The 26506-nt window shown below is 48.2% G+C and overlaps 2 protein-coding genes across 3 annotated transcripts in view; both read left to right on the top strand.

Annotated features, from left to right (window-relative positions):
* The first annotated feature begins 3717 nt into the window (after window positions 1-3717).
* Window positions 3718-15617, top strand: SLC22A14 (solute carrier family 22 member 14). Its single transcript, XM_040246216.1, has 10 exons — window positions 3718-4237; window positions 4946-5049; window positions 5257-5411; window positions 6369-6537; window positions 9790-9910; window positions 10182-10279; window positions 10517-10720; window positions 12348-12512; window positions 13127-13330; window positions 15282-15617. The coding sequence occupies exons 1-10, from the start codon at window positions 3725-3727 to the stop codon at window positions 15457-15459; spliced, it is 1911 nt and encodes a 636-aa protein (XP_040102150.1). The 5' UTR covers window positions 3718-3724; the 3' UTR covers window positions 15460-15617.
* Window positions 15618-25699: 10082 nt separating this feature from the next.
* The window catches only part of XYLB (xylulokinase), a 42516-nt gene continuing 41709 nt past the window's right edge, over window positions 25700-26506 (top strand). Inside the window, exon 1 of one of the 2 annotated variants that reach the window (XM_040246214.1) lies at window positions 25700-25818. In XM_040246214.1, coding sequence (XP_040102148.1) covers window positions 25762-25818 — 57 coding nt within the window. In that variant the 5' untranslated portion in view covers window positions 25700-25761. The remainder of the gene's footprint in view (window positions 25819-26506) is intronic. The other variant, XM_040246215.1, reaches the window with a different exon arrangement.

Genomic DNA, 26506 nt, shown 5'->3' with positions numbered 1-26506 from the left:
AAAGCTTTCCTCAGTGATCAATAAAAAGAAATAGAGGAAAACCATAGAATGGGAAAGACTAGAGATCTCTTCAAGAAAATCAGAGATACCAAGGGAACATTTCATGCAAAGAAGGACACAATAAAGGACAGAAATGGTATGGATCTAACAGAAGCAGAAGATATTAAGAAGAGGTGGCAAGAATACACAGAAGAGCTATATAAAACAGACCTTCATGACCCAGAAAACCACAACAGTGTAATCACTCACCTACAGCCAGACATCCTGGAATGCAAAGTCATGTGGGCCTTAGGAAGCATCACTATGAACAAAGCTAGTGGAAGTGAAGGAATTCCAGGTGAGCTATTTCATATCCTAAAAGATGATGCTGTTAAAGTGCTGCACTCAATATGCCAGCAAATTTGGAAAACTCTGGAGTGACCACAGGACTGGAAAATGTGTTTTCATTCCATTCCCAAAGAAGGGCAATGCCAAAGAATGTTCAAATGACCACACAATTGCACTCATCTCACATGCTAGCTAAGTAATGCTCAAAATTCTCCAAGCCAGGCTTCAGCAGTACATGAACTGTGAACTTCCAGATGTTCAAGCTGGATATAGAAAAGGCAGAGGAACCAGAGATCAAATTGCCAACATCTGTTGGATCATAGAAAAAGCAATAGAATTCCATAAAAACATCTACTTCTGCTTTACTGATTATGCCAAAGCCATTGACTGTGTAGATCACAACAAACTGGAAAATTCTGAAAGAGATGGGAATACCAGAGCACCTTACCTGCCTCCTGAGAAATCTGTGTGCAGGTCAAGAAGCAACGGATGGAATCGGACATGGAACAACAGACTAGTTCCAAATCGGGAAAGGAGTACATCAAGGCTGTATATTGTCACTCTGCTTATTTAACTTATAGGTAGAGTACATCATGAGAAATCCTGGACTGGATGAAGCACAAGCTGGAATCAAGATTGTGGGTGAAATATCAATAACCTCAGATATGCAGAGGATACCACCCTAATGGCAGAAAGTGAAGAGGAACTAAAGAGCCTCTTGATGAAAGTGAAAGAGGAGAGTGAAAAAGCTGGCTTAAAACTCAACTCAGAAATTCAGAAAACTAAGATCATGGCATCTAGTTCCATAACTTCATGGCAAATAGATGGGGAAACAATGGAAACAGTGACAGACTTAATTTTCTTGGGCTCCAAAATCACTGCAGATGGTGACTGCAGCCATGAAATTAAAAGATGCTTACTCCTTGGAAGGAAAGTTATGACCAACCTAGAAAGCATATTAAAAAGCAGAGACATTACTTTGCCAACAAAGGTCTGTCTAGTCAAAGCTATGGTTTTTCCTGCAGTCATGTATGGATGGGAGAGTTGGACTATAAAGAAAGCTGAGCACCAAAGAATAGATGCTTTTGAACTGTGAGAGAGTTCCTCAGACAGCAAGGATATCAAACCAGTCAATCCTAAAGGAAATCAGTCCTGAATATTCATTGGAAGGACTAATGCTGAAGCTGAAACTCCAATACTTTGGCCACCTGATTGATGCGAAGAGCTGACTCATTGGAAAAGACTCTGATGCTGGGAGGGATTGGGGACAGGAGGAGAGGGGGACAACAGAGGATGAGATGGTTAGATGGCATCACTGAGTCGATGGACATGAGTTTGAGTGAACTCCAGGAGTTGGTGATGGACAGAGAGGCCTGGTGTGCTGTGATTCATGGAGTCGCAAAGAGTCGGATATGACTGAGTGACTGAACTGAACTGAATATAACTTTTATATCCTTTTACTCTCAGCCTTTCATGACCATATGCTTTAAGTGTACCTTCTTACAGAGTGGGCTTCCCTTGTAGCTCAGCAGGCAAAGAATCCACCTGCAATGCAGGATACCCAGGTTCAATCCCTGTGTTGGGAAGATCCCCTGGAGTGGAAACAGCTATTTTTGCCTGGAGAATTCCATGGACAGAGGAGCCTGAAGGACTACAGTCCATGGGGTCACAAAGAGTCGGACACAACTGAGCAACTCTTACTTTTGCAGAGTGACCATTTGTCATCAAAATCAGGACACCTGTGGGAGGGAAAGGGGGCACTACGATTTATTACAGAAGCATAAAAGACAGAAAATGGGTATGTTCTGGGAAAATGGGGAAATATTGGCTGCCCAAGATTGCAGGGAGAAATAACAATAACCTCAGATATGCAGATGACACCACCCTTATGGCAGAAAGTGAAGAAGAACTAAAGAGCTGTGTTACAGTGGGTTTCTCTTATTTATCCTGAGTGGGATATGCTATTTCCTGAGTCTAAGGATTTGTGTTTTTCAAGTTTTAGAAAATGATTGCTTTTATCTCCTTAAATATCAGTTCTCTTTTTCTCCCACTGAGCCTGCAACTGGATGCATGTTAAATCTTCTATCTTCTTCTTCTTTTTTTTTAATTTACTTTTTTGGCTGCGCTGGGTCTTCATTGCTGCACAGGCATCTCTAGTTACAAAGAGTGGGAATATTTTGTAGCTGCAGTGCACAGGTTTTTCCTTGTTGTGGCTTCTCTTGCTGCGGAGCACGGACGCTAGAGCACAGGCTCAATAACTGTGCACAGGTTTAGTTTTTCCATGGCATGTACAGTCTTCCCAGACCAGGGATTGAACCTGTGTCCCCTGCATTGACAGGCAGAATCTTAACCACTGTACCACCAGGAACGTCCTCTTCTATTGTCTCATCCATCTTTGTGTTGAATCTATTTAATCTTCCCTTTAGGGTGTTTATTTGAACAAAAACTTGTTATTCAGTAGTTTTTAACTTTACAAGTAGTGTCTTCACTCCAAAGGTATCTGCTATTTGCCTCTGATTGTTAAGTCCGTCTCCATAATTATAACTTCCACCTCCTACTCTCAGAATGACCTAACTTCTCAAGGATTTGATAATATTTGTTTCGAGTCCTTGGCTTGATCTTAATCTGTGAGAGCCTTGCCAGCTTAGTGTGGAGAAACTTTCCTTCTGAGTAGACTTGCATCTACTTTTGCTGATAGCCAAGTGGTACCCCAACCCAAGATATCTTCACCTCTGCTCAAAACAGAGTTTTAAGCTTAGGTCCCCCCACTCCCTTGTTCCAAGGTCATATCCTTACAGTCTGTTTTGCTACCTCACTCCTCCCCTTTGCCTGCCTTTCCAGCTTGGCATGCTACCGCTGTCCATTACCCTAACATTTTGGCACGCCATGGCACCATTCCTGGCTCCCGACCTCTGCAGCCAAGGCTTCTCAACACCCACCTTGGCCTCAGTTCATGGCCACTGCTAAGCCAAAAAAAATTTTTTTTAAGCAATGATCCCTGGAGACCTCTCCTATCTTTTGCAAGACTGGTGGTGCCTCGGCTTGTGTGTATGTGTGTGTGTGTGTGTGTGTGTAAACAAAGTTTCTCTTGTGGAGAAGTTTCAGGGGAGCGCCTCAGGACTTAGCCATTCATGATAACAGAATTCATGATAACAGAGCATTTTCTAACACATTAAAAAATCTTAAGTGCTCTACATGTTAGCAACAGGTAGGACAATGGGGGACAGATTAAGAAATTTCCGAAACAGAGGAGGGAACTACAGAGGCCATCGAGGTTGGGATCCAAACTGTTTTCAAGCCAGAGAGGCCACTTTCTGGCCAGTGGCTCCCACACTGGCCTCTGATGTTCTGAAAAGTGGTGTCAGAGAAGACTGAGCTGCATCCTTTCTTTGCAGAGATGGCAAAGGAAAACAGCCTCAAGATAGAGTTCAAATCTCATCCTCATCCCAGAAACCTCCACCAACATGACGGAGCAGAAAGCCCCCGTTCCTGTTCTCTGGATATGCTATTACAGAGATTGAGGGCCATAGATGCCCAGGATGATAAATTAGCCAACATCATGGATGTGGTGGGGGAGTTTGGCACATTCCAGTGGAGGCTAGTGGCCCTCAGCTTCATTCCCAGCTTCTTGGCCTCCTTTTTCATGTTTGCTGATACCTTCTTGTTCACACCCCAAAAGCCCTATTGCAACACCAGCTGGATACTGGCAGTGGGCAGCAACCTGACAGAGGCTGAGCAGATGAATCTGACCCTGCCCCGTGCACCCAATGGCAGTTTCCTGACTTGCCTCATGTACGTGCCTGTGGAATGGAATCTGGATTCTATCATCCAATTTGGCCTCAATCACACAGACTCATGTCAAAATGGGTGGATCTATCCTGAGACCAAGAGGCGGTCACTGATAAATGAGGTATGCCTTGTCCCGAGTTGTCTGAAGCTACCCCAGGTCCCCAGAGATGTGCCTTCACCCTCACTGAACAGTGGGGGGAAACTGAGACCCACGAAGGTGAAGCATTTGGCCCAAGGTCACCCCACAGAGGCACGGCCAGGGCAGAAACAGGATTCCTTCTGCCCAGCCCTAGGCTTACCAGTGTTAGCCAGGAAGCTAGAGTAGGCTGGGGAGTAGGGGCAGGTGGCGGTGTTTGTCATCTGTCCCGGAAACTGCTTCTGGAGTTGTGGCTCTGCCTTCTGAAATCACACAAGTTAGAGAATTGGGGAAACAACAGCTTTGATCTAGTACCTCTTAACAGTTTCTCAGCCTAAGCTGTTACGTGGCCCTTTCACAGCACAGGCCTGCCCAATCTGATTCTCTAGCCTATGAGCCTAGCATCTGTATTTGGGAAAGTCTTTGGCGATTCTGGCCTTCGCTCAGTTACCTGTCCGTCTCTGCCCTTTCTTGGCCTGTGTCTCCAGTCTCTCTCTCCAGGCCTAATTCCTACAGTCTGCTAGGTGTAAGCGGAATGCAGAGGTAACACAGCTGAGGCCTGCTGCACACAAGTAACCTGCCATTGTCTCTGGCCCCTTTTGCCTAAAAGCCCACCCTGCGTAGAGGCTCAGTCTCTGGACCTAGAAGGCCCTGGGTGGAGGCCTGTGGCCAACCCCTGCATATAACCCCCAGTTTGACTTGGTGTGTGGCAACGAAACAAACAAGGAAATCGTGCATACCATGTTCTTGGCTGGGCTCTTGACGGGGGCTTTCCTCTTCGGGTTCATAACTGACAAGTAAGTCTTTTGGAGTTTCCTCTGGGCCCTGGGACATCCCTCCCTCTTCTTCGTGGCCATTCAGAGCCAACGAGTCTCAATTTAAGGGAGGCAAGGGTAGGGGCACTCCAGAGGCGGGTGGACGGCTCAGGATCTGGTCCTGAGTGCGGAGTGAGGCCACCCGCAGAGATGCACGGTCTCGGCGCAAGCGCCCTTCCACTCCTACAGGTTGGGCCGCTACCCCACCATCCTGCTGTCGCTGCTGGAGCTGATCATCTTCGGCTTCGGGACAGCCTTTGTCAGCAGCTTTAACCAGTATATATTCTTCCGCTTTTGTGTGTCCCAGGCCGTGGTGGGCTACGCCATCAGCAGCTCGGCTTTACGTGAGGCGGGGCGCTGGGGGCGAGGAGCTGGGAAGCGGGTGGGGCCGGCGCGCACCTGCTGGGAACCCACTGGACAGTTAGAGTTGTGGCCCAACCTGGCAGCAAGTGGAGGCTTAGGGATGCCAGAAAATCTGTGTCCACATTGCCCTTGCACCGTCATCTCCCTGGTACCCCTCACATCTCCATCCCCTTCACACTCCTTGCTTCACCTACATGGCTTATGCCTATTCAACTCTTAAGAAAGCCCAGGTAGCTAGTAAGCACATACTGACTCCTTTCATCCTGGCAGCTGTCTATTCAGCAGGGACTATTCTGCTATTCCTTTAGCTGAGGAAGATATTTGAACCTTGGGAAGTTAACCAACTTGCTCAGAGTCACACGGTAGTTATGTGAAAGAGCTGTGATTTCTGCCTGCACCCCCCAACCTGTAATGCAAAACTCCCACACACCCATACATTTCTTGCTGCCATGGCCTTGTGTGAAACCTGCTGGGGAACTCTGCTCCTGCTTCTCACTGGGAAATTTCCAGAGTCCCAGCCAGAGGGAACTGGATCCTCCATAGAGGCTGAGCTCTAAGTGGCCGAAGCACTGATGCAGTAAGAGCAAAGATAAGCACAGTGACGCCTTGCGTGTGTCAGGCCACATGTGAAGTCCTGTGCCCAGGGCCAGGCCTTCTCAGTGCCAGGTGTGTGGGCAGGCAGGAGGTGTTCAGAGGGAACTGCCAGATTGAGGACAAAGTGCAGGCTACCTCTGTGGTTGGGAGCTCAGGCGAGGGCCTGCAATGTGCCCTGGGGACACTGAGGCACTCTCTGTGGCTTTGAGGTGCTGTCTCTGGACCCAGATCCCAAGCAGGCAGGAGAACGCCAGTCCCTGAGCAGAGCTGGGGCATCTCAGCAGGCTGGGTGTGAGGGCAGCCTTGTGAGCCCTGAGCTGATTCTGATTCTGTCCTCTGCATAGTCACTGAGTGGCTAATGGGCATGCACCGGGCCTACGCCTTCATCCTGGGACACTGCTTTTTCGCCATGGGAGTCATTTTCCTGACAGGACTTGCCTACAGCCTTCCCCACTGGCGGCTGCTGTTTCTGCTGGGGGGAACACCAATATTCCCCCTCATCTGCTATATCTGGTGAGCAAACAAATACAGGGCATGCACAAGGATGGGTCTGATGGGCTGGAGATTAGGAGGGTGGGGAGTCCGTGAAGGGTTGGAGTGCATGGGATTTTCCCTGGGAGAAAGTGTATGAGATGAGAGAGAGACAAGGGCAGAGCCTCTGGAACTCCAGCATTAATGCCATCAGAGGAGATCCTCAAAGAGATGTCAGAGAGGTGGTCAGAAAACCAGAAGAAAAAAATGTTGAAAGGCAAGAGTTTAAGGATTAGGGAATGGTCAGAGTTGAAGGCAAGAAAGGTGAGCAGCATCTGTTGGTCTTGGTGACCTTGAGGTGGCTTCTGTGGAGCCAGAGGAGGTTGAGGAGTGAGGAGGCCCTGAAAAACTAGAGTCATCCAGGTGGCAAAAGGAGAGGAACAGTAGAGAAGGCAGAGAGGGAGTAAGCTGAAATGACCATGTTAAGGCTTTGGCAGTTCTGGGTGAAGCAATGATCATCTTGCCACAGAATGTAAGGACAGACTCACTTTCTGCAACACTGTGCCTTTCATTAGGCTTGAGTAGATGACTTGAAGACTGTGTCTTTCATGAGTAGATGAGCAACATGGAAAGGGGAGGAGATTCTCACTTCCATGAACAGGAAATTTCTAGCCTTTTGAGTTGGCAAAGGAAGATGGCCACTGGGCCGTGGTTTTTTTTTTTTTTTTTTTTTAATAATAAGTGCTGTCCTGAAGGTGGTAATACCTGTCCTTAGTAGGTGAGGTTATCAGACATTCTTACCAGCTTTAGGAATTTAGCTGAAATTTCAGGTAAAAAAGTTCCATGTTACATTCGATTCTTCCTTTTTCACTGATTTCATTTTTTCATTGCATTTCTCTTCTTTCTCAGCCTTGATGCTGAAAACTCAGCCTCTGTGCACTAATGCCAAATCAAATCTTAGAGACACAGTTTTGAGTGAAACAGAAAGAATAAGCCTTATTGCTTTGCCAGACAAAAGGGGGGACAAGCAGGCTCCTGCCCCAGAAACTGTCCCAACCAGAGAGGATTCAATGAGGAGTTTTATAGTAATGGTTCAAGGGCGGAGTTGCTGATAAGATTAGGGTATGTGCAGGACCTATACTCCTCTAATCTGGTTTTGGGTAATATTAAAAAAAAAAAAAAAATATATATATATATATATATATACACGCATATATATATATGGTTGTTTGTTTGATGTATTTGGCTGTGCCGAATCTGTTGCAGCACATGCGATCTTTTTAGTTGTGGCATGTGGGATCCCTGACCAGGAGTCAAACCCAGCCCCCTGCCTTGGGAGTACAGAGTCTTAGCCACAGGACCACCAAAGAAGTCCTCAAGTAATCTTCTGATGAGCTTCTCTGGTTCCTTTAATTGGGCCTTAGGCAGTCTTCTTTGGAATGAAGAATGCTGACAGCTTCCATTTATTGGGGGCTTTATAAAGAACTCAAAAGATATTGTTATGTGTATCCCTTGAGACTGAGCCAGGACCCTGCCCCAAATCTGCTCTGCTCTTTCTTGGCTGCTCCTTCCTTATCTATGCATCCCCTCCCTTCCCTGATTAGTCCACTGGAATTCAGGGACACTCATGGAGGTTGGAGTCTGTTCCCTACAAACAAGAAATGGGGGACACAGAAAGGTTTCCAACCCAGGATCCTCACAGGGTCCTCCTCAGTTTCAGCCTCTCCTATACTTTCAGTGCCAACTATTCCACATCTGAGGACTGGGGTCTCCAGGGTCCTCTGAAGCCAGGAGCAAGGTTCTCTGACCTCTCACTACTCCAGCTGTGCGGCAGGGGCATTGCGTACCCATTCGGCCCACTTCATCCACTTCTGGGCTTCACGAACTTGCTAAATCTTTCTTCCTATCTCTCCTACTCCTTTTTAAAAAAATTATTTATTATTAATTTATTTGATTGTGCCAGGTCTTAGTTGCAGCATGCGGGATCTTCCATTTTCCTTGTGGCATGCAAACTCTTAGTTGCAGCATGTGGGATCAGGCTCAATCCCTGGGTCTAGAAGATCCCCCGGAGAAGGAATGGCAACCACTCTGGTATTCTTGCCTGGAGAATCCCATGTACAGAGGAGGCTGGTGGGCTACAGTCCATGGGCTCATAAAGATTTGGACACAACTGGGAGCAACTAGTTCCCTTACAAGGGTTCAAACCTGAGCATTGGGAGCATGAAATTTTAGCCACTGGACCACCAAGGAAGTCCCTCACTCTTCTTTTTTAGTAGGCATGTGGTCAATCTCCCATCTTTTTGGAGACATCCCAGTTTAATGACTTGAGGACAGTTTTGTAGCCTTAGAATGGAGGAGGATAACAGGGTGACTGGTTGCTGGCCCCTTGAGGGGCTGGAGGGGGAACAGGAGCAGGGGCAGGTAGAGGGGATGAAGTTCTCTCTAGAGAACTGGGTGTGTGTGTAGTGGCCAGGCACAGAGTCCAGGCTTTGGCAGGAAGAGGGACAGTTACAAGAAATCAGCAGGGGCTGATGGCAAAGTTTTGTTGAGAGTGCCTTTCCAGGGGACTGAGGTTCATACCGGCTCCGCCTCTGTGAGTTTGGGCAAGCCACTAGGCCCTGAAGCTGAGAATAAAATGGGAATAGTCATACTAGATCTGGGTTTGGGCAGAGGATTAACAGACTGATAAAATAAGGACACTTAAGTGCTTTAAATGTTAAGCTGTGTAGGTTCTTCAACTTGGAAGGATTAGGAAGAACCAAGGACCTAGGGTTATTTTGAGGTCAAAGGCAACGGGAGATGTGACCAGGAGGAAGTGGGCCGGAGTAGAGACCTCCATTCACCCAGGCAGGGGCTGGGCCCTGTGGTCAAAACTGGGGTCCTGCCACCCATACTCTCCAGGCTATTAGGAGATAGGAAACAGGAGAGTCCCCAACTATGAGAACGAGGCTCTAACAGAGGACGTGGACGCAGAGGGAAGTGGCCTCAGTTTGTCTGGGCAGGTGGGGACACCCCCTAAGATAGAAAATAGGTGTTAGAGGTGGCTGAGGGGGACAGAAGCTGTGGTGCAGAAGCAGCCAGTGGCCGGGGTGTCGCTGAGCAGTGGCGGACACTGTGAATGACTTGGGCGGGGGTGGGGCGTGGGAGTCCGAGGATGATGGTCACCTTCAAAGCCTCCAACATCTGAGTCACCTCATGCTGGAACAGAATGGCCACAGCTGAGGCTGGGATGGGGCCAACTTGGGTCTGTGGGGCATCTTGGAGTGGTGGGTAAGAGAGGGATGGGCCATGCAGGATTCTCCCAGAGTCCCCAAGGTGGCTGATGATGAAAGGGAAGCTGGAGGAGGCCAAGCAAATGCTGTGCTATGCAGCTGGTGTGAACAAAAAGACCATTCCTTTAAGTCTGCTGGATAAGGTAAGAGACCTCTGGCCTGGAGTTGGGGCCTGGGCAGGGGGGCTATGTAGGGGCCTCTTCCCTCCTCATCCTTTCAGGTGGGACCTCGGCCCAGAGGGTGTCCCCAGCGCACTGCTTGAGGAGAATAGTGACAGCAAAATGGAACCCTGACAGGGAAAAGCCAGAGGCCAGCTGGTCCTGGGAGGCAGAGGGCAGGGGGCCTCGTGAGTCCTGCTGGCGGGAGCAAGCTGGGGTCTTGGCCCTGCCTGTGGCCGGTCCTGTTGTCCTGTAGTTGCAACTGCCTGGAAAGAAAGTGGCTTCGGCCTCCATCTTGGACTTCTATAGCAACAAGGACCTCCGCAAGTTGATCTTGGTGATGTGTAGCATATGGTGAGTACCCAGGGCTGGCGGCGGGGACTGCAAACGGGCTTGCAGTTCAGGGATCCAGGGAGAGAATAGATGTTGGGGGGCCGGTGGGGGAGCAAGGCCTGAGAACCCAGATGTCTATGTTTGCTCCTGTCCTCCATGACCACCCTGCCACGCTCTCCTCTGCCTGTCTTTATTCCTGGCCCTGGCTTTCCGTGTGTCTTTCTCGGAGTGTCTCTCTCTTCCGGTAATGAATTCCAGGTTTGCTGTTGGTTGCAACTATTACACGCTGAGCCTCAAGATAAAGGAATTGGGTGTGGACACCTACCTCACACAACTGATTCCTGGCATAATGGAGGTGCCCGCCCGGCTCTGCTGTATCTTTCTCATTGAGCAGTTGAAGAGGAGACGAACACTGATTGTGACTTTGTTCCAAGGAGCCATCATGTGCTTCCTTAGCCTTACGCTCTCATCAGGTATAGCCTCCACAACGCCCCTTTCCGCCTCCCTGATGGTACCCCCCAACCTTCTAGCTTCCTCGAATCCCTACCTTGTGCCTCCTGCCCCTATCCAGCCAACACAACACCCTGAGAGTCAGCCTCTTGCATCCATAGCCCGCAGGCCTACAGTGGCCTTAGCACTTCCTGAGAAGGGAACCGTTCTCTAGAATGGGTGAAGAGGGGCCTCCCAGGACAGGGCACTGCAAGATCCCAGGGCCCTGGGATGGGACCAGGTGCTGTTCAGAGGAATCGTCCTTGGGCAGGAGAGCGGGCAGCCTCCTTCCCCTCGAGTCCTACCCACATCAATAATTAAATACGAACAGAGGCAGTAGAAGTAGTCTTCAACTGCTACCCCAGCCCTGTGTCATCTGTAGCCTCACCAGGAAAAACTCAACTGCGCATTGAAGATTGAGCATAACACTGGGCCAAGCTCTCAGGAACACTTCTTGCACGGAGGCCACTCATTCCCAGGGGAGCCCCATGCCCCGCACCCTGTCAGTTCAGAACCAGGGAAGGAAACGGGAGGGCGGACTCTCAATATTTTCAAGATTGTGAAGAGTCCTAGAACAATGCATATGCCCCAGGCAGGGCTGAGGATGCAGACATTAAGATGCCAGCATTCATTCACCTGATCAGAATGGCTACCACAGTCCCCTCAGCCTCTGGGGCCAGGGTGGAGGAGGCTGTGTCCAGGATCTGCCTCACGGAGTTCCCTCACTCTCCCTGGGGGCTGCAGTTTTGTCTGTCTTGACCTGGACCCTTTCTCTCCCTCTCCTGCTGTTGGCAGTGTTGACTGGCTAAAACAAAACAAGAAACAAAGCCAGGATTCAGTTTTATTGTTCAGTGGTTTTTTAAAAATGTGAGTCTATCATGAGCTAAGCAGAACTGTCTGAAACTAGACAAACTAGGAGGAAAATCCCCAGTAAATAAAACTAGGTCTCCAATTTCATCCCCCAGCCAAGTGAAGCCAGACCTGGAGTTGGGCACGGGGAGGAGGCCTAAGGCAGGGTCCCGCAGGGGATTGTAGGGGAGGAGCTGGAACTCCTGGCTCCAGGTCAGTGAGCCAGGGGTTCAACTCCCCTAGACCTGAAGAATGGGGTTTCCCAAAATCATTTCTGCCTCTTCCAATGTATAATCTGGCTCCCCAGAGTTGGGCATCCTGGAATGTCTAGCCATTCAGGCCCCAGGGACTAAATGCCCCCTTGCCCCTCTCTACCTGGCAGAGAATGAAGGAGAAGTAGGGAGAGCCCTGAGCAGGCAGCCAGGCACACAAGGTGCCGGTCTGGGGCTGAACGGATGCTCCAGAAGGAGCAGGCGGTGGGGTAGGGGAAGCTGGATCTCGGTGAACATGTGGAAGATCACAGAGAGCCTGGAGGCAGGGATGCAGGAGCTGAGTCCACACAGTAGATGATGGCCTGAGAGCCCACATGAGTCCCACTCTACTGACCAACTCTGCCTGCTGAAGCGCTTATTCCCTCTAGCAGACTGGCCCTTCTCTGAGTCTGCTGGCCAACTGACCAGGTGGCAGGGGTGGACTGTCCCGACGACTTCTGAGGGGGATTGAGGGAGGGCCAGTGGGCAGGCCTCCCCAGCCTGCCCCGAGGGAAAGGTGGTCACAGACTCAGGTGGCTGCATCGTCTGGCCGCAGAGTTGAAATCCCTCGCGGTCTTGATAACCTTGCTTGGAGAGCTCAACCTGGCTGCCTCCATCACCATGTTCTACATCTACACTTCTGAACTCCTCCCCACTGTCCTCAGGTAGGGGGCCTGGTGGGTGATGGTGGGGGCGGGGTATGCTCAGGGGTGGGCAATAATAGAATGAATAACAGCAGCTGAGATTGGGCATTCACCTGCTGACAGGCACCCTGCTCAGCAATTTACATGGGCTACTCCATTTAACTCTGACCCAAAATATCCCCCCAACACCATCATCAGCCCTAATTCAGACATGAAATCAGAGTGGTAAGGGCACTGGGTCAAGGTCAGACAAAGCAGATGGCAAAAGTGGGATTTGGATCTAGGCTGTCTGACTCCAGTCCCTGACTTGCACTAACTGCCTAAACTGTGTCTGGGCCACTCTGGGGTTCAGGCCCTTCTCCAGAGGAACCCTTGATGATGGCTGTAGTATCCCCCTCCCCACCTACCCTCACACACCCACACTATGGTGTATGAGCCTTATGATTCTCCCACTCCTGGCTGCATAAAAAATTACTACCTACCTTGCAATAACAAGGAACTAAATTCTCCAAGGTTGCACAGTGAGTTGGACAGGGTAGAGATAAGGGTGTGGGATTTGGGGAAGCTGCTTTTCCCACCCAATCCAGTCACTGGGCCCAAAAAGCCTCCAAATGAACTCTCACCTCCCCTTCCAGGGCAACAGGTCTGGGGCTGGTGTCTCTGGCCTGGGCAGCTGGAGGCATCTCTTCTTTGACACTCGGCAGCCAGAACATTGCCATCCTACCCATCGTTCTTTGCTGCCTCTCGGCCTTCGTGGCTTTGTTCTGCTGCTCCCGGATGCCAGAAACCCAAGATCAGCCTCTGCCTGATAGCCTGGAGCACATTACCCCACATACAAGGTGGGTGTGCGTGGCTTCTGGGCTCTGGCCGGAACAGGGCCCGGTTTTCAAGCCTTTGGCCATGAGAACATGTCAGACACTATCCATCCCCGCCCCACTGCCAGAACGCCTATGATACAAAGGCTACTCTGTACTCACAGCAGACTCCCTTGCTCTCCTGGATGCTGTCACCTGCCTTGGTCCAGCCCAGCCTCTGCCAGCTCCCATCCTGTCTGGCTCTCCTGATCCAGCGTGGGCCAGACCTTCTTCTTTCCTCATCCCCTGATGCCTGTCTACACTGGGGTGATGCCCGTGGCAATGTTCTGGGCTTCCTCCCCTCCCAGGTCACAGAGGACTGGCTTGGAATCAGCTTTCTGAGTACTTCTCCATTCCTTTCTGAACTCCCAGTTCCTCAAAAAGGACCCAGTCTTTTATTATTTTTTTCTTTTTTGACCATACCACCTCACAGCATGGATGATCTTAGTTCGCTGACCAGGCATTGAACCTGTGCACCCTGCAGTGGAAGCATGAATTCTTAACCAGTGGACAGCCAGGGACGTCACCAAAGGGACCCAGTCTTGATTCATGACTCTGGCCTCTTGGCCCCAGTAGCCCAGGACCCCACTTGGGAAATAGGCTCCACCCAACTGCTTTATGGGCTCTCTGGTGTCTGGTCTCCTAAGTGACCCTGGAGAAGGCTTGTCAGGATTGGTAGAAACACTCCTTCTAGGATTTAGGCCAGCAGAGCCACAACTCTCTCCCTGGACCTGAGCAACACGGAGGGGCAGAGGCTGCCTGATGTCTTCCAGTGCCCTCTGCTCATAGCACAGGGGCCTCTGCCGCTGCTTCCTCAGTCCTCCTCCCCACCATCGGCCTACTTCCCTTGTCTCCTTTTTCAAACTCTCATTGACGGCCCCTGAGCTAGGCATGGTACCAGAGCTGGGCTGTCAGAGGTAAGAGGTTCCCAGGCTTGAGCAAGGGAGACAGATATGCAAACAGTTTTCACCAACGGACTCTGACACAGGAATATATAGGACCTATAGGAACCCCAGGAGGGAGAAGCTTTAGTTTAGGGATTTGGGGCAGGCTTCCCAGAAAAAGGATATTTGAGTAGGGCTTTGAAGGATGAATAGGTGTTTGGTCTGTTGTAGAGAGGGGGAGTGGCATGCAGCAGAGGGCCAGCATGGTAACTAAAAGCACAGGCTCTGGAGCCAGCGAGCCTGGAGCTCTATCCCTGCTCACACTTCCCAGCATGTGCACAGGGAGGTTACCTACTACCTCTGAGATTCGTATTTGCAACATGGGATCATAACGTAATAATAGCAAAAGCTAACGTGTATGGAGCATTTCCCATGTGTCAAGGCCTGTTCTAGTTGCACGCCCTTCCACCTTTGTCCTAACAATCACCACATGCAGTAGTGACAGGTAGGTCCTGTCACTATTCCTCATTTTACAGATGAGGAAACTGAGGCATGGAGAGGTAAAGACATAGAACCTAGCCTTCCTCTCTCACAGGAATTGGGAAAGTTAAACCCAAATAAAGTGGTTGGGAATTCCCTGCCAATCCAGTAGTTAGGACTCCGTGATCTCACTGCCAAGGACCTGGGCTTCCATCCCTGGTTGGGGAACTAAAATCGTGCAAGCCATGCGGTGAGGCCAAAAACCAAAATTAAATAAACAATAGAGTGGTTGGCACAGTGGCACAAGGCAAGTGCCCAGTAAATGCCAGTGATGAAGATGGTAAACAGCATCCCAAAGATGCGGAAGAGCGGAGGGTCTGACCAGGGTTGGGAGATGCAACAGGCCTGATTCTGGAGGCAAGGACCCCTCCTAGGCTCACGCAGAAGCTTGGCTGGGGATCCACCAAGGCATGGGAAAGCTCTGCCTCTCAGGAATACAGAGCCAGGCCTGGCCTGTTTTCTCAGCTCCTAAAAGGATGCAGCTCGGACTTTTTCTCCAACGGTTTCTTCAGGAGCATAAGCGAGGAACTCTCGAATGAGGACATGTTGAGTGATGATATGACGGAGGAAGCGGCCAAGAACACCATTCTCAACACCATTCTTGCCAGGTTGACAAGCATAGACCACGATGGCCTCTCCAGCCCGTCTTTGCCCTCTAAAGAAGAAACAACAGACAAGGAGGAGGACTGAGCACCAGGCCCCCGCATGACCTCGGGTGGGAGCTGAGTGACTGGATATGGGGCTGTGAATTCTAGGCCTATTCCAACTTGGGGGGGCAGGGTCAGTCCTGCTCCAAGGCCAGCCTTCCCACCTCTCAGGGAGCTAGCATATGATTCATTCCAATAAAGGTACCATGTTTCACTTGAGATGACTAGGTCAAAATTCACTGTGTCCAGAGGACCTAGGGGCCCAAGCCTGGAGGAAAGTGGTCCTTGATGTCTCCGCTGGCCTCTGGGGACAGCGAGGAGTCATGTGGTTGGGGTGTGGGGGTGAGTCATGTCTGTGAGGGCCAGGACTGGGAAAGGGCAGCACTCACCTCCACACTGCCCATATCCTTTAGCTCAGGTGTCCACTAGTGTGGGTGGGCTTCCTGCTTTGAGTGCAGGCTGGGGACAGAGTCCACAGTCCCGCCCCTGTGTGCTCACTTGTCAAGGGAGGGGTGGAATGTAAAGGAATAATGAGAAAATCTCCCTTTTGCGCCATGGCACAAGGCTTTCTCACACCATCTTTCCTTTGCTTTTCCCAAATAAGCACCCCTTGGGGATTACCTATCTCACTCTCATCCTGTGGAGAGGGGAGGGCTGTGTCTTCCCTGATGATTCCATCCCGACTGACCCCTGACCTCCACCACCCTTAGGATAATCCTCAAACCCCAGCTCACAATCCTGGCTGCCCTGGAGGTGAGTCTGCCTTCCCAGTCAGTGTAGGGGCTCCTCCAGGCAGGGCCCAGGATTCCTTAGCCACTGGTCAGACCTAGAAACGTTTGGATCAGGCCCTGGGCTCTACACTCTCTCTCCTCCCTGGGAGAGTTTATTTGGAAAATCATTATCAATTTGCAGGGAGGTGCCAACTCCCCAGAGATTCTGTGGGAAGGAAGGAAAGAGTGTTTTCATGGAACCTCAGGGTCTCCTGGGCAGGGGCTGGAGTGCAGGGCAGCAGGGAACCCAAACTTCAGGACAGTAAGAAGCTGGTGTCTAGGACTCCATCTTAAAATACTATTTTCTTTTTTTTTTTTAATTGAAGTATAGTTGATTTATGTACAATGTGGTGCTAATTTCTGCTGTAGAGCAAAGTAATTCAGTTATACACATATACATATTCTTTTTTTTTTTTTAATGTTTTTCTCCATTATGGTTTATCCCAGGATGTTGGATGTAGCTTCCTGTGCTATACACTAGGATCTAGTTGTTTATCCATTCTAAATGTATAAAGATATCATTTTCTGATTTCTCTGTTCTTTACCCAATTTCCCAGGATTGCCTCCAAAGAGGGCTTTGAAAGGCCCAGGAAAAGATCTCGCGAAATTTCTGCTTACAGGACAAGAGGCTATTTTAAAGGCCTTCCTTGCTCCTTCTGGGAGAGGCCTGTCTGTGAGCTGTGATGGCCCACACATTAGCTCTGTTTAAATGCCTCATCTCACATTACTTTGCTGGAAGGATTCAGCCAGTGCTGCAGGGAACAGGAGGAAGACATGGGTCTGGACAGAGAAAACTGATGGGGCAGAGTCGAAAGAGCTGGTGGCCACGGATATGACTGGCAGAAGACCTAGAACACCCCTACCTCACTTAGATATTCCTTAGGTGGCCAGGATTTGTCGATCACTTGCAGATAGGACCCAGTTTGCTTATCTGTTGTTGCTGTTGTTTAGTTGTTAAGTAGTGTCTGGCTCTTTTGTGACCCCATGGACTGTAGCCCAGCAGGCTCCTCTGTGTGACAAGATTTCCCAGGCAAGAATACTGCAGTGCATTGCCATCTCGTTCTCCAGGGAATCTTCCCGACCCAGGGATCAAACCCGTGTCTCCCTCATTGCAGGCAGATTCTTTACCTCTGAACCATTAGGGAAGGCCATTTGCTTATCTAATCAATGGCTAATATTACCTAGAGTTTGGCATTGTATATTTTAACAGGCCATAGGCTAGCCACTAGCCAGATAAGGCTGTTGAGGGCTTGAAATGTGGGTCATTGGAGCTGAGATGTAGGCACGCCCATAGGCTGAGGTCAGGCTGTTTCTTTATCCTGAGGGCAGTGAGGAGCTTCTGCCGGCTTTGAGGCAGTGGATGCAGAGTCAGTTTTGCCTTCCACAAGGGTCACCCTGCTGGCTGTAGGGTGATATATCCATACAGTAGAATGTTTTCTGGCCCAAAAAAGAAATGAAGTACTTATATGCACTACTGTTACTCAGCAAAGGGCTCCTGTGTCTGCAGCATAGAAGGCCAAACTCTGACACTGGATGTTAGCAGCAAAGTCATGGTTTATTGCAGAGTGCCAAGAAAGGGAGCGCGGGACACATTTCCGATCCATTCCAACTTTGAGTTGGAGGTGTTTTTAAAAGGGAAGAACAAGGAAGTTGAGATTAGTCATTGTCCTGTATCACTTCCCTGATATTTTAAAAATCATAGTTTCAAGAAGTCATGAGCTTTCCAGTTTCCAGTTCTCTGATCTAGACGGTCCATGGCTCAGGGGCCTGTGAGCTCATCTTGCCCTGGAGATGTAACTTGAGTTTGTACATTAGATATCTACAACAGCAATTTTAGTACACAGATGATGTTTCCATGTTATCAACAGTAGCTGTCTTAGTCATCAGATACCTCTAGTTGATTAGTGTTCAGTGAGCACAGGATCAAGGTCAGAGGGGACAAGAAAAGGAATAATGGTTTCGATAGAGAGGTTAATCATAAACCAGGTAAGGAAACTTTGTTTTAGGAGGCTCAGCTTCACTACAGTGTGAATGAGTCTTGAAAAGTATGTGGAGTATAGTAAACCAGTCACAAGAGGCCACAGAGGTTGTATGATTCTATTTAATTTAAATGTCCTAAATAGACAAATAGTGGTTGCCAGTGTTTGGGGAGAATGGGAAAGAATGAACCATGGGATTTCTTTGGGGGCTTATGAAAGTGTCCTAAAATTGGTAGATTGTGTGGTATGTGACTTATATATCAATGAGGATGTTAAAAAAGAGAGATTAGCAGAAGGCAGAGTAATGAAGGAGCAGAGAGCAGGGTGTTCACCTGACCGCAGTAGAGTTGTGCAGCATTTCTGGAGGGGAGTTTGGTATGATGTACAAATATTGATGTTCTGACTCTGTCTACCCTTTGACTCAGGAATCCTCCCCTGACTTACCCAAACGAGGAGATACGAAGATAGGTGTACACAAGGAGGTTCACTGCAGCTTTGTTACATTAAAAATATACAATTTGGGGAAAATACAATTTGAGGGGATTTCCTTGGTGATCTGGTGGCTAAGATTCTGTGCTCCCAAGGGAGGGGGCCCAGGTTTGATCTCTGGTTAGGAAACTAGGTCCCCCCTGCTGCAATGAAGAATGAAGACCCTGTGTGCTGCAGCTAAGACCTGGCACAGCCAAATAAATAAATTTTTTTGTAATTTCAATTTTTTTTGGCAGGGGGGTGGGGCCGTGAAGCTTATGGTATCTTAGTTCCCCAACCAAAGACTGAACCCATGTCCTGATCAGTGGAAGAGTGGAATTCTAACCACTGGACTCCCAGGGAAGTCCCAATCTTTTTTAAAACAAACTTGAAGTCATTACTAAGAGATGCTACTGTTCAGATTATATAGTTAATACATTTATTAAAGCTCTGTATTTGTGGACATGAAAAGCTGTCCATGACATATTGTTTAGAGAAGTGGGCAGTTTAACAGGGACTTCAGCAGTTATGTAAAATTCAGGCATTTCTTTATATATAGAGGGAAGTTCATCAAAAGGCTGTGTATCTTTCAGAGCCCCTGATTTATGGAGTGTATTAGTTTTCTGGGGCTGCTGAAAAAAGTACCACCAAGTGGGTGGTTTAAAGATGGAGATTTACTTTTTCAAAGTTCTAGAGGCTACAATCCAAAAATTAAGATTATGGTGGAGTACTTTGGTCACCAGATGCGAAGAACTGACTCATTTGAAAAGACCCTGATGCTGGGAATGACTGAAGGTAGGAGGAGAAGGGGACAACAGAGGATGAGATGGTTGGATGGCATCACCGACAATGGACGTGAGTTTGTGTAAGCTCCGGGAGTTGGTGATGGACAGGGAAGCCTGGCGTACTACAGTCCATGGGGTCGCAAAGAGTCAGATGTGACTGAGCGGCTGAACTGAACTGAGTGTTCTCTTTGGAGAATCTGCGAAAGAACCTTTCTGTGCCTCTTCTAGCTTTGGGTAGTTGCCAGCAGTCCTTGAGTGTGTATCTGTGTGTGTCTAAATTTCTCTTTTCCTATGGGGATACCAGTCACTGGACAAGGGCCCACCCAGTACAAAGTCATTTAAATCTGATTACATCTGCAAAGACCTTATATCCAAATAAGGTCACATTCACAGGTACTGGGAGTTAGAACTTGCATGTACATTTGGGGAATACACAACTCTGCTCACTATGTATGCTGTGCTGTGCTTAGTCGCTCAGTCATGTCCGAGTCATTGCCACCCCATGGACTGTAGCCCGCCAGGCTTCTCTGTCCTTGGGGATTCTCCAGGCAAGAATACTGGAGTGGGTTGCCATGCCCCTCCTCCAGGGGGCCTTTCCAACTCAGGGATCGAACCCAGGTCTCATTTGAGCTACCATGGAAGCCCCTCTGCTCACTATATGATGTTCGTTCATTTCTTTTCACTCTTTAAAAATTTTTTTAAATTTATTTTTGGCTGTGCTGGGTCTTTGTTGCTACTTGGGCTTTCTCTAGTTGTAGCAACTTGGAGCTACTCTAGTTGCAGCGAGCGAGCTTCTCCTGGCGGAGTTTTCTCTTGTTGCGGAGCACAGGTTATACAGTGGGCGGGCTTTAGTAGCTGCAATACGTGGTCTCGTGGGCTCTAGAATGCTGGCTCAGTAGTTGTGGTGCACGGGCTTAGTTGCTCTTTTCACTCCTTAATGAAAGCATTCAAGAATATGCATTTATCTTTTGAGTATGTGTATCCCCAAAGTTCTTGAAAGGATGTTTTCCTTTTCCTGGGTTCTAAACAGTGTGTTGTATTTTGACTTCCTCTTTGACTCAGTAATTATTTAAGAGGATAAGTTAAAAGTACTAAGCAGCCTGAGATCCAACCTGTTACTGCTGTTTTGTTTGCTTGTTTTATTTTTCTTTATTCTTTTAGTCTAAAAGTTAAAAGCTCAGCAATACAGAGTAAATTCAAATGCAGAAGTCACTCCCTAACCACCAGTTTCTAAATTCCACTCCAACAGATAATTGTTAATATCTTGGAGGGGCTTCCCTAATGGAAAGTGGCTAAAACTCTATGCTTCCAATGCAGGGGGCCCAGTTTGATTCCTGGCCAGGGAACTAGATCCCACATCCCACAGGTAAAAATTTGCATGCTGCAACTAAGACCCAGTACAGCCAAATAAATATTTAAGTCTGTCTTTGACAGAAAAGAAACTCATTGAAAAAACCCAAAACTTGAAGTATATATTTCCAGACCTTCCTTTCATGTATACAAAACTACAGGGTTTAATTATCTGCTTTAAACACTCCTGGAATAGGAGAAATTGAGATTCCAAGGGATAAAAGCAGTAAAACCAGGAAAATGCAAGAGAAGAACACCAACGTTTAGTTTTCCTAAATCAAATTCGCTTCTGAGGTGAATACAAACACAGAAAGAGCAGGAGCTTTTCTCCTCAGGGCTCTTTAGAATCTGATGGAACATCAAAGTCCATCAAACTTTTCTCCAGATGTAAACACAAAATCAGCTTTATTTATTTATTTAAATTTATTTTAACTGGAGGCTAATTACTTTACAATATTGTGGTGGTTTTTGCCATACATTGACATGAATCGGCCCTGGGTGTACATGTGTTCCCCATCCTGAAACCCCCCTCCCGCCTCCCTCCCCATCCCATCCCTCAAGGTCTCATCCCAATGCACCAGCCCCTAGCACCCTGTCTCATGCATCGGACCTGGACTGGCAATCTATTTCACATATGATAATTCATGTTTCAATGCTATTCTCTCAAATCATCCCACCCTCACCTTCTCCCACAGAGTCCAAAAGTCTGTTGTTTACATTTGTGTCTCTTTTGCTGTCTCGCATATAGGGTCATAGTTACCATCTTTCTAAATTCCATATATATGTATTAATATACTGTTTTGGTGTTTTTTTCTGACTTACTTCACTCTGTATAATAGGCTCCAGTTTCATCCACCTCATTAGAACTGATTCAAATGCATTCTTTTAATAGCTGAGATCAGCTTAAAAAAAAATCTGTATCTCAGCTGCTTGAGTTACTTATTTAACTAGAGGCAGGACCCACCCCTCACCCTCAGACTCGGATAAACAAATCTGTATGACGTTTGCCCTGCTAAGGGCTATAGTTCAAAACATTTCTTTTCACTTGTAACAGTGTCCCACTGATCTTACAAAAATTTTGTACTACCTTTGAGGTAGAACAGAAAGAAGAATTATTTAATTTCTGACATATCTCAAGATGAAATCTATGATTTCAGACAGGTATAATAAATTATTGAATGTGAAAGTCACTCAGTCATGTCCAGCTCTTTGCGACCTCATGGACTGTAGCATGCTAGGCGCCTCTGTGCATGGAAGTCTCCAGGCCAGAATACTGGAGTGGAGCTGTTCCCTTCTCCAGGGTATCTTCCCAACCCAGGGGTCAAACCCAGGTCTCCCACATTGCAGGCAGATTCTTTATCATCTGAGCCACCAGGGAAGCCCTAAATTAGTGAATCAGAATTATAATTTATTTTTTTAAAACTTTTATTTTTTGGCCACATCATGCGACTTGCAGGATCTTAGTTCCCTAACCCAGGGCCATGGCAGTGAAAAGTGCCAAGTCCTAACCACTGGATCACCAGGGAAGTGCCTGAATTTTCTATTCCATTTCCCAATTTCTGATTACTTTTGATTCAGTGATTTTATCTGTGTGTTAAAAGTGGAAGGGATAGGTATATATATACTATACATGAAAATTCCGACTCTGTGCAACCCCAGAGACGGCAGCCCACCAGGCTTCCCCGTCCCTGGGATTCTCCAGGCAAGAACACTGGAGTGGGTTGCCATTTCCTTCTCCAATGCATGAAACTGAAAAGTGAAAGTGAAGTCGCTCAGTCGTGTCCGACTCTTCATGATCCCCTGGACTGCAGCCTACCAGGCTTCTCCGTCCATGGGATTTTCCAGGCAAGAGTACTGGAGAGGGGTGCCATTGCCTTCTCCATATATATATATATATATATATATATATAGCTTTATATACATAAAGCTACCAGTATACTCCTAACTTTTCACTCTTAAAACTTATTTAGAAGGATATATATATGCCTGAAAGCTTTCAGTAGAATCAGTACTAATGAACACAGCTTTAGGTAGGTTGGATAAAAACAACTAGTCTGCTATTATTACACAAACAGAATAAAATATATTGGAATTTAAAAACAGTGCATTTTTATCCAGAAAGCATATTTCTTCAGAGTTTTTCTCAAAGAAAGAGGTTAACTTTGAGAAAAATTCATGTTGTGGCTTCAGACTTTAAAGACTTCATTGGTGAACAGAGTATAGAAACTGGATTTATGTTTGTCTCCCTTTTCCTATTTTACAAAGAGTTCTCATTATTATATCTACTAAATGAAATGTGTTTCTTTTTCTGAAAAGCTTACATCTAGTGCTTACCCTCAGATTAATTTTCACTGACTTGGTGTCAAGATGTAATACATTCAGTAAACAAACACCTAGATTGAAAGAAAACTTGATTCAGTCAAAGACCTTGCTCAGTTCAGTCACTCAGTCATGTCCGACTCTTTGTGACCCCATGGACTGCAGCACACCAGGCTTCCCTGTCCATCACCAACTCCTGGAGCTTGCTCAAACTCATGTCCATTGAGTCGATGATGCCATCCAACCATCTCATCCTCTGTTGTCCCCTTCTCCTCTTGCCTTTTATCTTTCCCAGCATCAGGGTCTTTTCCAATGAGTTCTTCGCATGAGGTGGCCAAAGCATTGGAGTTTCAGCTTCAGCATCAGTCCTTCCAATGAATATTCAGGACTGATCTCCTTTAGAATGGACTGGTTGGATCTCCTTGCAGTCCAAGGGACTCTGAAGAGACTTTTCCAACACCACAGTTCAAAAGCATCAATTCTTTGGCACTCAGCTTTCTTTATAGTCCAACTCTCACATCCATATATGACTACCAGAAAAACCAGTAGCTTTGACTAGACGAACCTTTGTTGGCAAAGTAATGTCTCTGCTTTTTAATATGCTGTCTAGGTTGGTCATAGACCTTGCTAAGAGAAGAAAATGTAGGCTAATATCTTTGTAGAAAATGTCAGAAAGTAGCTTTGTGGCTTGAAGGTGGGGAAACACTTCTTAAACAAAATCAATATGGAGAAAAATTGACAGATTTTATTACATTCAAATTAAATTTTTCCAGTCCATGAAGGGCAAGATGGACAAAGTTAGCAGATAAATGACATATTGGGAGAAGATATTTGCAATACCTAAGACCAATTGGGAACTTACATCTTGAAATATGAGAAACTCCTGCAAATCCTTAAAAAAAGACAAAAATTCCCAATTTGAAAAATGGGCAAAGGGAATAAGCAGAGGATTCACTGAATGTCAGGAAATCCTAAATGGCTGGTGAGTGTATATGAAGAGAAGCTCAAAATCATCAATAATGAGAGAAATGCAAATTAAAGCAATAATGAGAAACCACTCCTCACCTATTACACTGCCAAAATCAAAAAGGATATAAATCCCAGGTAATATATATAGGATGGAGAAGTTCAGGTACCCTTGGGCATTCCAGGTGGGAATGTAGACCAGTACAGCGATTCTCAGAAGTAATCCAGTACTCTGATCATACGAGTTATGCACACATAGTATAAACCCTACTCTTGGATATTACCCACCCCCCTGAAAAAAAAATTCCCTCCAGAGGTCCACAGAACCATGGATGAGGATGTTTCAACCTGTGCTACTTGCAATAGTGGGGAACTGGAGTCCACCCCAGGGTCCCTCAGGGGCAGCTTGAGCAGCAAACCTGGGGTCAGTACACTAATGAACACGATACAGCTGTTACAAGCAACCAAGTAGATGAGGGGTTCCCACACACTGTACACTTCATGGCATCCTTCAGAATCTTAGTTTTGTCACGTGCTTCTTGACCAAAAGAAGAGGTTAATGGTTCTGTTTAGTAAGGATCAATAGTTAGACCCAAACGGCTTCACATATACCTGTGTCCTAACAACTTAAAAGCTCTCTGAAGAAATTAGTGCACATAAGTAGGGAGAGAAAATAATTTCATTTCCTTCTTAAACAAGCATAATTACTCACTAAGGGGATGTGTGTGCCTGTCGGGTGTTGCCCAACTCTTCAAAGATTAGGATCAGACTGAAAACTGCTGCCCTTATATGTTCACTTTAATTTTCCTGCAGTGCTTGTTTATCACCATGACTGCTTAATCTCCGCGATTTGCTGATCACTATGACACAGGTTTGCAAAGATATACTTTATCCTAGAAAAGAATCTAGCAAATCCAGTGAAGAACACTTGACTGCCCAGCAGGGAACAGTCAACCACTCACCAGTGCCCTTGGAGACTGACAACGGTTGAGATGAGCATGCCCCTCTTTCCCTCCAAAAGTAAAGCTACCCTGCTGCACCCCTGTGGGTTCCCTGCACATTCCCAGGGCACTTGGTGCACAGTTTGGGAACCAGAGAATACATATAACTATGAGTAAACTGTAAAAACAGTGCTGAATTTAAAAAAGTACTTCAAAACTAATGCCTAGGGAGTTTCCTGGTGGTCCAGGGACTGGGGCTCTTCGCTTTCACTGCCGACAGCGCGGATTCAGTCCCTGGGTCCATTTCCCTGTGCCCCCTAACTCAGCACCATGAGTGGACAGGGCTCCAGTACCTGAGAGAGACGAACTTGGAGGTCCCAGGCTCCGGGCTCTCAGAGAGACAGGTGGAAACAAGCCGGCCTAAAGATGAATCCTCTGGTCCAGGCGTCCTCCAAGGGAAGGCAGGCCGTGATAAGGCCGGGTCTGCGCAGGGAGCACATTTGGATGGGAGGCGGGCGAGGTGGGGTTGGAGGGAGCGGGCTGCCGGTCGCCCAGGTGCGAAAAGCACCTGGTGCCGAGCTGCGGCGCGTCCCCACCTCGTCCACCCGCAGGTGGCGCCAGAGCGCAAGGCGGCGGGGGCCCCGGGTCCGGGAGTTCGGCCGGGCGGGGCGAGGGGCGGGCCCGGCGTGTCTGCGCGTTGGAGCGCGGCGACAGTCCGGCCGCGGGAAGGACTGACGGAGCCGCGCGCCGCCGGATCCTCCGCGGCCATGGCGGAGCGCGCCGCTCGCCGCTGCTGCCTGGGCTGGGACTTCAGCACGCAGCAGGTATCGGCGCGGGCCCCGGGGCGGGCCGCGCGGGCTGGCGGGGACCCCGGCGCCCGGAACCCTGGGCCGCGCTGCGAGCGCTTCTCTCTCGGGCTTCCCCGGGGACCCGGCACCTCCGCCAGGCCTGTACCCCGGCTCTCCCAGAAAGGGGGCCCTCCACCCCCACTCCTTCAAGGGATCCGCGGGCACGCGGCGGGGAAATGCCCGGGAACCTCAAAGGCTCGCGCGCCGTCTTGAGCACAGGTTGCCAGGGACCCGAAGGAACTCAGCTGCTTTAAACAGGGCCAGACAGACGGGGAGACACGCAGGCGGAGCCAGTGACAGGGAACCAGATCACCGCTGGAAGCTTTTTTTTTTTTACGTGAAATGGACACGATGTACACCTGAACTTTGTTCCACCTGTGACTGCCCTTGGATGGCACCAGCGTGCCCAGGTCAACGTGCCCGACTGTGCTGCTCCTTGAGTCAGGCAGGCAGGCAAGCAGAGTCAAGATTTGCTTTCCAGTTTGGGGTATCAAGGGGCTCCTTTTCCTTAACTTAGGACACGGTCGCAGTTAAAGACAAACCCCTCTCCACAGATGGGTCAGGGGAGCAAGGCTGTGGTCTATCCCTGACCAGAAACTCCTGGGGGGACCATGGATAAGTCAGGTTGTCTTGCTAGGCCTGTTTCCGCGTCTGTCCAGTAAAG

Source organism: Oryx dammah, unplaced genomic scaffold, assembly GCF_014754425.2.
Source record: "Oryx dammah isolate SB20612 unplaced genomic scaffold, SCBI_Odam_1.1 HiC_scaffold_9, whole genome shotgun sequence".
In the NCBI taxonomy this organism is placed as follows: Eukaryota; Metazoa; Chordata; class Mammalia; order Artiodactyla; family Bovidae; genus Oryx; species Oryx dammah.
This window is presented reverse-complemented; position numbering and strand designations above follow the sequence as displayed.

Excerpts from the sequence above, each read along its gene's own strand:
- SLC22A14 (XM_040246216.1), top strand. The coding sequence starts at position 3,725 with ATGGCAAAGGAAAACAGCCTCAAGATAGAGTTCAAATCTCATCCTCAT. Across the intron at positions 5,412-6,368 it reads CATCAGCAGCTCGGCTTTAC|TCACTGAGTGGCTAATGGGC; the intron begins GTGAGGCGGGGC and ends TCCTCTGCATAG. Across the intron at positions 6,538-9,789 it reads CCCCTCATCTGCTATATCTG|GATTCTCCCAGAGTCCCCAA; the intron begins GTGAGCAAACAA and ends TGGGCCATGCAG.